The following is an 11,850-nucleotide window of genomic DNA, read 5'->3' on the forward strand; positions in this document are numbered from 1 at the left end:
ATATATATATNTATATATATATATATTTAGGCACTATGATCAGCGCTGATTTTAGTTTGCTACTTGCTCAGATGACCAAAAGCATGAAAAGCGCGAGCGCAAACTGGCGCTCGTTGTGGAAGAGATGCTCGAAACTGAACAAACATACGTCGATTCCCTGTATGACATGGAAGGCCTGTTGAACGAATGTCTGTGCTTCGTTAAACCAAACGGACCTTTTCATAGAGTAGACATTGAGCTACTTTTTGGGTATGCGTCGTTTACTGCGTGCGTGTGGTAATATTCTTTGTGCACGTGTTTTTCGGGTATGATTTTTACGTACAGATTGCAATCTCTTGTTATGCCGCTCAAACTCAGTCTATTTTCTCATTTGCTGTTTTGATTGTCGAGAGCATGACTATCAAATAGTGGTGTCAATGCGAAAAGCAACTTCGGAACACAGCCGAACAGTATTGTACAGTATACTACGCTGAAGAATGGTGTTAAGGGGATTTGTAACATGTGTGCGTGTGCGCTATTAATGATTTTTTTTTTGCGGCAGGGGTGTGTGTATGTGGGGGGGGTAGGTGTAGATAAGCGTTCACACCAACGAATCCATCCCGTATGCTAAAAGGCTCCAGATTGCTTTCGCATCCCCACTCACAAGTGCAATGCTCCCCATGCATACACCTTGTCCCTTTTCATTTTCAGGAACTGAATGTACGTTTCCTCACAATTGTTTTGCTTTGTTTATTCTACGCGGACGTCAGCAACGTGGCCGAGTTGTACGTCTTCCACCTGGACCTCCTGGAACGGCTCAACTCATGTATAGACTATCCGTGGTTTGCTGGCACATTCTTCAACGATTCTGTATGTGTATTTAGTGAGTTCGATTTCAAAGTCAATCAGTCTGTTGGAAATCTGTTCCATCGAGTTCTGAATTTGATTTGAACCGTATTTTGCGCACTCTTGACTATTATCGGAAGCTGTCTACGCTCACACGCGTACTTATACACGCGCGCATACTCACACGCACACACCCACCACATCGCAAGCGCAAACGAAGTACATTCTGGCATACACGGTGTGTACGTACACGTGATTGCTTCTGCGAGCGAATAGGTCTCGGCTGTTGTTGGGCATACGTAGCTATAACAGCTGCACGCTTTTGGAGTGTTCTATCGGAGATTAGCCACCGGTGTTATATGCAGAACGCATGTTCCTTTGACATTGAAGAGGTGGCCCACTCACAATCGACACAATTCTCGATCATCGATTCATAGGCTGAGGAAATGATGAAGCTATATATCACCTACTGCTCGAATAGCTCGGCAGCCTTGGAAGCGCTCACGTTACTGTCGCAGGATAATGAGATGTCTGCTATAATTGGCAAGCTGCTGCAAGCCAAGCAGAAGCCGTTGGGTTTAGGGCCAGAGATCCTGAAACCCGTGCAGAGAATTTTGAAATATCCACTGCTCCTGAGGGTAGGTTTGCGTTGGTCGTTGCAGAATCTTTTCCATGGCTCTACTATTCCCACGAGATACTGGTTGTGCAACTGTATGTGACGGATGATAAGACGGCTGTGTCAGCTGAGACGCTATCGTCATGGTTTTCGTGCCAGTTCTTGCACGTATAAGTGTCGTACCCACCGTCTAAATCACACTACTGGCACAGGTCGCTTTTTATATGTTCGGCACTGCCATTGAGTTTGCCACTGATCAAATGCTATTATGAATTGAAAATACCTGCTAGTGCACTTTCTAGTCACCAGACAACGGCCATCTACGATCCAACGTATTGATTATACCGCCGTTTACATATGTGTGCGCCTTTTGCGATTACCGCATTCCTTGTAATTTTCCGCTTTGAGTTACCGCTCATTGCATGTAAATAATCCTGGCTGTGCATATATTTCAAGATTGATGTGTTATATTGTATGTGTCGTATCTCTCGCCCTCCAATAGGGTTAGGTGGTTGGAGTCACCCATCGCAGGTGAAGCGAATGATGAAAGTGTGACATGTGGTGTCCAGTACTTGATTGTTCTATATTCACACTGTAAACACATCTTAAAACTCGAACGAGATGCCTCAAGTAAATACTCTTATTTTCTTTCCAACTTCTGAATTTGGGTTCTCTGCACTGGTAGTGTGTGCGAGTGTGTGTGAGAGAGCCCGTCGTGTATAATAGTATCATTGAGTATCAGAAATTGTCAAGCCAGTGTTCTAATGCTCTCACATCTCAACGCTGCACTTATTAGATCTATTCCGCAATCATTCACGCACTCTCAATCGAATATATGTATCGGATTTATCCTATGAATAGGAGTTGACCAAATATAGTGAACAAGGGGAAGACGGATACGACGACGCAGTCGAGGCGATGGACAAGATTAACACAGTGGCAGATTACATAAACAACCGCAAAGCCGCCGACGAGAAACTTCAGAGAGTCGTGTCTATCAAGGACAAGCTCGATCACTTTGATGTGCGTGAGCATTCTGTGTCTGTGAAATAAGTGTTTGGATTGGTGGGAAGATTGGTGGGTTACACGAGCGGAAGTGCCAGCAACTGGGGAAGTTCGGCACTTGCGCTGCGATATTCATATTGATCTTGGGGTCGTTAATTGTGACACCTTGACATAGATTTCTGGTCGTTCCACCCGTGTCAATATGCATTTCCATTCTTGCCCATGTCTGTACATGTGCTTATAGGACAACTATCTAGTGCCAGATCGATACACGCAGCACGCCTTGGCCTCGCATAACCACACATGCTCATAGCTGACGTTCTCATCGGTTGGTGTCCACTTCAGGAGGACCTCTTATCATATGGGTTATTGATTATGGAAGCGTCGGTGCGCGTGAGCATAGGGGGCCGACGCCCGGGCGAAAGGAAAATGCATGTGATGGAAAAAGTAAGCGCAAATAGCCCCATTTATGTCACTTCGTATATAGACAATTGTTATCCCCAAATCCGGCAATCCGTATTTGATGGATGCGCGCACATGCGACTTATTTTAATGAGCGGTTTCTTCTCTGCGAAATAATGCTGCGGTTTCTCTGTGCACAGTCTTTGCGTGTGGTTTATAAGAGGCAGATATTGTGGTGAGGAGTTGACGACCGCCGACTAACGCCCAGTGCCCACAAAGAATCGCGCACATTGACATTCCGAATTCACTTTAGCTTTGTCAGTAGTCAAGTCAAAGCTATCTGTCATGATGATAGCTATTATCGACTCCGAACTCACTGACCTATATGCTCAATCCCGTTTGATGCGGTAGTTCTAGATACCCTTCAGCCCACATTTGTATATAGTCAGAAGCTTGTATCCACACTTGTATCTTGGGCCTTGTCTCACTAGTTCTATCAACTTACCCGATATTTACTTCCCTTGCAAATGCGGTAGTGTATACTATTGGCGAAACAGGACTACTCTGGGAGGATGAACTTCAAAGATCTCCTACTGATAGATAAGACCGAAGTCAATAGATCGCAGCACGACCCATCCACGTTTGAACTGCTGACCAAGGAGATGAAGAATAATAAAACCGGCAGAAACCCGGCAGAGGGTAAAGTGAAGACGTATAAAGTGTCTTGCCGGACATCCGCAGAATGCAAGGTATGTGGATGATTTGCAACATAGGCACGCGTGATGGGTGTGTGGTTGATTAGAGTTGGTCTTAAAAGAGGGGATCGGCAGTGTTAAGAGTTGAGTTGGTGACACGTGGTGATGACATAAGTACATTGAACGAGAGTCATGGTACGTTTCCTACGTACCTATGATAAGTGTTTAGTAGTTGATATGGTCTTCGGTAGCATTCAGATGCATGTAACTTGATGCCAACATGATTGACCTCTACGAAATGACGTACCGACTGATAAGCTTTATACCGAACTTCTGTAATCGAGTTTTTCATGTATGTGGGTAGCACAATCTCGAAGTGCATATCTATTGTAGAGCGAGTTCTACTTATTACGATTGTCTCCGATTATACATGGCACATTCTATTGTGACCAACCAGGCTCCACAAGCGAGGGATACGATGTTGCTGACTACGCAACCGCCCCAGACATAAGACAACTCAAATGCAGGATTTGTACGATCTAATTATAATTTCCTAATGAATTAATGTCCTATTGGTGTATCTCCAGAAGTGGCCACGAGGCTGGGCACGCTATTGACGTCGTTTTCATCTGCAATCCCTATCACCATCACATTTACTACGATGCTGAAGACTGATCATCCTTTTGCTGGTGCCATCAAAATTTACATATTCTACTTATAGGCGTTGACGAAAGCGATACAGAAACTAACGGAGAGTAGTTTATTAAACTTTCTTGCGGCGAAAAGTCAACCGAAGTCGGCTGTTGAGGAAAATGTATGCCACTCTCAGATCCACCCTTAACGTTCGTGATGTATATATGCCCATTGCCAGACCGACGTACTGAGGTTATTTACGCATTTTTTTCTTCTCAAAAATCTGTTTAAGGTTTGCACGAACAATGTTGTTGTGTTCAACATCGATATTTATACTATTACGAGTGTAAGTTTCGTCACAAATTGCATGCCGCGTGCTTTATGATACTGCACTCCTCATATCAGTCATGTCGACAAATACAGACTAAATGCATAATCTACCGATCTCCAGGAAGCGACAAAATACCTGGACCTCGATGCTATCGAAAGGAGGGAGCGGAGGTTACGGGAGCTAAGGAGCAAGAAGACGTCAGGTGAACACCTCCATCATTCAAATGCAGTTTGGTTTGATCTATTTTTCACGTAGATTTCGTATTGTGTGTTTCTGTATGACCAATGTACATGATTGTAGTCAATGTACATGATTGTAGGCGTTATCGAGCGTATTTGCATTGCCCTGACACGTACGTATAGTTTTATGGTTGATGTATTTGTTACCCTGGAAAGTATGACCTTCTCACGTCCAAGTAACCCCATCCCCAAGAATTCAAATGTACGTGTGGGGTCTAATATGTTGTTGTTCAACAAGCGTCCTTACGGTTGTAGAGATGCGTGGCATTTAATAATATAAATAAAGACAAGTTTGTAAAAAGTTCGAGCTAATCATTTGGGCTTGCGTTCCGTCCTTAGTTTGAAAGGGACTCTTGCTTCTGATCTGGTTGTGGTGTCTCTACACTAAACCATTCATAGAGATAGGAACCTCTTTATCGGTTCATTTCAATTTTAAAGTATCAGATCTCATACTGCATCCACCGGGTATCCTCTTTTGTGTTCTGTAGTGCGATCCGGATTAGGAATGGGAAAGAAAATCACACACCTATCAATACAAGACTTGGGTAGCCGCAAAACCACCAGTTCACCCCTTGTTCGATCCAAAATCGCCGCCTCAAGTCCGGCACTTTCGAGAGGTGAGTCAATCATGCCAAACATTGTGACGTACTTGCGGGTGAAAATAATAGCGCACACTCTGAGGAAGCGAATAGACAATTGTACGGATGCAATTCAAAGTACGATCGCATTGATATCGCCTTTGCATACATGCACAATACCACTTCAGAGAGAGAGAGATCAATATCGCACACACAGCGTTATGGATACATAACCGCATGCACGAATATGTGTACAACCTCAGGGGGGAGGTTTTAAATGAATACGTATATCGTCATATTTGCTTTATTATTTTATTCCTGAAAAATGTAGTCTAGATCGATAAACATTTATGCCAACTGATATTTTCATGTGCCATCGAATAAGTTATGCGTGCTTGTAGCTATATCTCTGTGTATGCGTCAGAATTTTCAAAATGAAACTGTACGTACTCGTATTGTTCGTATGGTTGATAAAAAATAGTTGTGCGTTCATATTATAGCCGTGCTGCTAAATAGGGGTTCCTTAGCTGTATTTTCGGAACCATTTACACTGCAAGGAACCTTCACCACACTCACACATCTCGTACGTGCAACTACACTCTACCGCATACTTACACATTCCAATGCTATATTGTCCTTCCTATACGTCTATATTCGTCTCGCAAAAGATTCCCCGAAGAGCATTAAGAAGAGTAAAACACTCGGCGCGGGCAACCGACCCGAGTCACCGGACCGACGATTATCGCAACAGCACATTGTAAGTCACAGGTCCTATACATCAATCCATGAGTGCAATATGGCGTTATAACGGACGTTTTGTTCTAATGTACAGTATCGATTCGTCAAACTGGTTCAGGATCCTGTGCTTGCAATTGGCACTACCAATCACATGCACATAGTAGCTTTTAAAACGCGTTATATCTTGAGCATAAAATCACACCTTTTCTGCACATCATCGCATCGTAGAAAATAATGGTCACCATTGACGTACAACCATATAGACTGGATTAGGACCGCCCACATCCTCTGCACCAATACATAAGATGACGTCTGAGAACGCCATCCCCAATTGGGGAGCGCCTCACCTGGCGGAACAAAACCAGAGGACTTCATCGCCTGTTCCTGCGTCAATTAGGAATTCAATGCCCCCTCCATTGCCCCCTGCGAGAAAACCAAACAATGGTATGTGCACATGGGGTGACCGTGTTGTGTGTTTTAGGGTATCGGTGTGGGATGGTGGCAGAAGAGCGCGGTAGAATATTCCTGCCCAAACTGTAGCTAGAAATTATCTGTGATTAGTCACTTCGAGGCAGTTTATTGTGTTATTTCAAAGGATATCGTATGAGCGTGAGGCGTGTACTATGATGATCACCATAGCTGACAAGGGTAGGGTTTTAGGTGGCCGGGTATTGGCACGAGTCTCGTATTGGCCAAGTGTGTGTGAGTCCCAGTTTTGACTGTACCGGGTATGGGTTAAAATCTGGCATTCGGTATTTGAAAGTTGATAAGATTGGGTGCATGCAGGCATGCTGATTTGTGTTGTTTACGTGGTGTCGGTTTAAACGATTGAGGATTGTAATATCATAAGCACCGCATGAATTGTTTTGATTCTTTTATTCTCTGTAGCCGGTTCCACACACCGCATCTGGGGTGTAAAGTCTGGCCTAGTTAGTTAAGGCACCTATCCTATGTACGTATTTTTATCTTTAGTGTACGTATTTCTTTCTTTAGCACTAATAGTATAAGCTCAATGCGACGGGATATCATGTGTGATGATTAGAGTAGTGCAATCAATCGCCGCCACCGACACTCGCTTACATGATCGTTCGCGACTTCCCCATTCCCTGCCAAGCGTGATATTGTACTCACAGCCAACGATGGCTTACCGTACTCACTGCGTCTGAGGTTTTAGGGTTTTAGGAATCGGCCATATCTTATCTGTCGATATTCGGTTCACATCAACCTACTAACAGTAAAATTTGTGTGCGATCATCAACAACGCGTTCTGCACCACAGGACAATCCGACGATGATACGTCCACCATGTCGGATCAAAGTTATACCACCACAACCACAGCGTACAACGATCAAGACTCGGAATTTGATACTGATGAGGCGGAGTCTGATTTTGAAAGTATGTTCTTATATTCGTAGTGCTATCTGAAAAAGGTGCAATTTGGTATCCAACGCGATGGTATGTCACATCGAATGATGACCTTTCTAATATCTTGGTGCCCTACACTGCTTGATATCCACTCTCCGCATCTATTTCGAACCCGGGACAGTGAGTTCTATCTAAGAGTTACTGGTTCTTTTGTCCAGGCCTCCTGATAGGTGTTTGCTACTGTCTTTCTAGTTGGTCACACCTACCACATACCATGTAATCATTATACATAAGTACTACTGTTCGGATCAAGCCACGTCCGCACGCATTCAATTCTCATTATCCTGTCGATACACTACTCATTCGACTACTTATTTTTTTCTCTGCTTAGTTTTGATTAATGAGGATTTATCAGACACGAAGGGATACGCAAGGCCGCCTTCGTATCCACCCGCAGGACCACCCCCCAGGTTGGTTGTTTCAAGCATGTATGGAAGTGGTGACATACATGCCGCTGTTACAAATAACACCTGTGTTGGTCGCTAGTTAGGTTCCATTGAAGAACACAGTTTACCTTCCTGCTTAACTGGATGCGAATGTGGTCTGTGCGCGTATTTCTCATACTTTTGCACTGGGAACGGGTGTATAACATCAGATCACGCAATTACAATACGTGACATCAGGAGCATTCGTTTCGCGCATCTGAGTTTTTACTTGACAAGTCTTGTGCCTTTCTTCTATTCAATAAGACTCGAGTGACTTCATTAGTGTTCCTTACATCATAGTAATGACTGCATAGCGGTTCCCGCATGCCGAGAACCATTTACAAAATTCTCATACTCCGACCCTCTTAACTACCACAGCATACCACAACCCGTACCACCAGAACGTCACCTCCAGCCGCGAAGAGATTCCAACTCGGATCGATCAGTTCCGCCAGAAGTGCCCCACACCAAGCCACGACGACCATCAGCACCAAGCTTACCTTCAGAAAGCGTTCCCAAGCAACGGGCGCGTGCAGGCTCACACACCCCCCCACCCATAGCACCCAAACCAAAGGTACCCCCCACGGTGATAGCCCATTTGCACCGCAAACCAACAGTGAAGGCCCCCGCACCCCCCGAGCCCACCACCGCACACCCGGAGCCCACCACCGCACACCCGGAGCCCACCACCGCACACCCGCCTATAAGTAAACCACCTGGTAGTAGTAATGGTACTAGCCAATCGCCCAGCTATGGGAATAGCCCAACCAATGCACGCTTGGCCGGCGGGACTAGCAGTCCGAGCCCCATGGAGGGGGCGACAACTAGCGATGCCGGTGCGACCAGGCGTAAAAGCCAGCCTCACTCGCCCAGGGCGCTGGCACCTAAACCACCAAAGCTGACGCTATCGTGAGTGCGATGTAAATATAGCAATCCAAGCAGGGAGGCAAGACAAGCTCCTCCCTTCTGATATACGGATTGGACACGACCTACAATCATTGGGTATCGAGCCAACTGCTCCCATAAAAACTAACAAGTCATGCTCTAGCGATGTTGCTTCGAATTCTAGAATCATGCCCCCGTCGATAGAATTTTTGAACCAGTTCACATTCGCATGGTACAACTCCCAAAAAGAAGAGGTTCGTCATGATCATCCCCGGAGTATATTTGCTAGCTATAGCCACACCGTGTGCAAATCTCACTGCTTTTCTATGGGCATCTTCATGTCATTTCGGCGAGTCTTCTGTCCATCTCGAAGAACAAAAATCCACTGGACAATATCGATTAACCTTGTTCGTATTAACTTCTAGACGAGGAGGCGGACTTCTCATTTGTATCGTCTTATGCATGTTTGTCTATAGTCTTAAACGTTAGCTCTCGCAGGCTTGCTTTACTTCAGATAACTACAGAAAAGTGCATACGGGGAGTTCGAAATCCATTATGCATGTCGTTCGAATCGGGCGCACTTTTGGAAGAGCGTGAAGATCTTGCAGAACTCGTGCAGATGAGCCATAATATGTGCGTTAGGTGCTTGCATTATACGTGGGCTTGACTTATGTGAGTCGTCCGACTTGGGTGGCCCAGGGTATGCTCTGTAATTAAAGGGGTGCCATGCATATGGATACATTACCATGCATTTTGGGTTGACAGTGGTACGCACCTGCAATTGTTATTAGCACGTGTCCCGGAAATATAGAAACAATCGTCCCAAGCCTATCAGCTTCGCGCTGCCGTATCATGCAAGGAAGGAAGTTAACCTATGCATGCAGACACTGTGGCTACAACACCCCCCTTGCATTAACATTTAAATTACTGACTGCAAGCACCCCCTTTACAACATTTAAATCATGTAAGGGTAAAGAAAACTCTGGATTGGTTTTAAACAATATGCAATCGAAAGAACTCCCAAGGGTCTCAGGTTTCGAAGACTTGCTATATCCTCGCTGGAGACGGTTAGGCGGAGTCACGAGATGAAAATCGAAGGGCTTGAAGTACATAGAAGGTAAAACGGAAATGTCTACTGTAGCAAAGCGGTGCTGGACTACAACAGCACTCTACAGCAACTTCATGTACACATCAGTATATCTTGGGTCAAAATAGCTTTATTTGCATGATCTTTCAACGTAGATGTGGCGCCCACTGAGTTCAAATGTAGTAGATTCGACATCGGGAATTTGTTCCACAATTCCTCAACTCTCACTGCAAGGCGGCCACAATTAATGCGAAAGCGAAAATAAATTAGTTTGATTGCAAAAGAGAATATTATTGCAAACTGACGTGCTGATGAACGCTTTGCGCACGGTCACTAGTATGTAACCACAATACTCCGCCCATATACATTCGTCGAACAACACCTTTACGTGATGGGCAACTCCTTTGCACCTAATCATTGCGGTACTCGTTCATACTAACTATCTTATAGGCACACCGCTATGTGCGATGCAACAACACTTGTAACCACAGCACAACAATATAGCTATCTGACGTATGGTACTCGCAAGAAATACATTTGAGAGTGGACGAGGGCAGGATACTGACACAAGGCCACTGTACGTTCCGGGATAAAGAGAACTCTTAAGTAAGAAGCACATCCGAATTTTTAACAATATTATATATGAAAAGCTGTGTAGCCTATATTTCACTACAGTTTAGGAAGCATCACGGGAAGCATATATATATATATATCTGGAGAACTTCCGAACATTGGATAGCTGAGTACTTCAATGCTCTGGGGAGTTACAAACTACAGACGGCAGAGGCATATCAAACCGAAGTATTCGAAGATGAGGAACGTGATACTACGCGCAACAAAGAACGGAAGATACAGAGCTGCGCACGAATCAGGTCTCCGAGTGCAAACGGATAGGCGAAATTTACTTACAAGGGTGCTCGTTCCGCCCTGTAACGCTGCAGGAACAATTCGTGGCGCCTCATGGCACCCTCTTCATATACACCCACGAGGTAGCCCATGGTCCCTCCAACAGCCACAGCGGTCAGATGGAATCGGGGGAAACCTGGCGAATATAAAGTGATCGGCGCGCAGTAAGGTTACCTACTTGCAGTTACTATGAAATTGCTAGGTTGGCTGGTGGACAATGCAAAGAGCCAGCAGGATTCTCATGCTAGAACGATAGTGATACACTTATCGCCCGGCTGTTGCCTCTAGCAACGACTAGTGGGAGAAAGCAGGAACCCCAGCGTATAGATGTGTGCAATGTATAGAAATTACAATATGGTACTAACAAAGTACGATAGACAGACCTTAGCACAAACACATGCGGTGATCAGACGATATGAAGGCGAGTTTGTTACATGTACAAGAACAGTGGCCCGCCAACGCCGACAATTACCATATTTGGACGGGGAACGCACCTTCCACAAATTGTACTCATTTGCGGTGATATCATAGTATGAAATATGTGGTTAAGAGTGGTGTGTGTGGCACAGGTGACTAGTCAGTATAAATTTACACGAATCGATCGAGGACATATCGGTAAAGACATATCGGTAGCGTAGACCGTGAATCAAATTATCATAAACGCCCGACTGTACATGAACTAGTTGATATGCATAATCAGTGCCTATTTCGCAAATCCAACAAACACAAGTATATGTACACGTCATCCACTAAATAGTATATAGAAAATATACTGTAAATGTATCTCGGACATAAACATATCGGTTTTCAGATTTACAACCGGCACTTTCACGTTCAGACTGGTTCCTAGTGCTCCTCTCATGGATAGACCGACCCCTGGTCGAAAACACACACACACACACACACACACACGCATATATATATATATCTATATATATATATATATAATATAACTAAAATATATTATTACATATATATATATAATAAATAAATAATATATTACTTACTAACTAACTAATAACTATACAGTATATATATATATATATAATAATATATATAT

General features: G+C 44.3%; 2 protein-coding genes across 2 annotated transcripts in view; one reads left to right on the forward strand and one right to left on the reverse strand.

The window, feature by feature from the left end:
- Positions 1–124: 124 nt before the first annotated feature.
- SARC_09999 (hypothetical protein) lies at positions 125–8,825 on the forward strand (the record flags this gene model as incomplete). The annotated part of the gene is made up of 14 exons (XM_014295965.1): positions 125–249; positions 750–849; positions 1,263–1,463; positions 2,303–2,464; positions 2,792–2,893; positions 3,385–3,597; positions 4,265–4,357; positions 4,628–4,709; positions 5,235–5,363; positions 5,993–6,081; positions 6,326–6,506; positions 7,341–7,457; positions 7,819–7,897; positions 8,213–8,825. 14 exons carry the CDS (start codon positions 125–127, stop codon positions 8,823–8,825), a joined length of 2,286 nt encoding a protein of 761 aa, XP_014151440.1.
- Positions 8,826–9,559: 734 nt separating this feature from the next.
- The window catches only part of SARC_10000 (hypothetical protein), a 2,779-nt gene continuing 488 nt past the window's right edge, over positions 9,560–11,850 (reverse strand). Inside the window, exons 2-3 of the mRNA XM_014295966.1 lie at positions 10,794–10,926; positions 9,560–10,111 (exon numbers count right to left, since the gene is read on the reverse strand). Of these exons, the coding sequence (XP_014151441.1) occupies positions 10,102–10,111; positions 10,794–10,926 (143 nt within the window). The 3' untranslated portion in view covers positions 9,560–10,101. The remainder of the gene's footprint in view (positions 10,112–10,793; positions 10,927–11,850) is intronic.

This window comes from Sphaeroforma arctica (genome assembly GCF_001186125.1).
Source record: "Sphaeroforma arctica JP610 unplaced genomic scaffold supercont1.1106, whole genome shotgun sequence".
Lineage (NCBI taxonomy): Eukaryota > Ichthyosporea > Ichthyophonida > Sphaeroforma > Sphaeroforma arctica.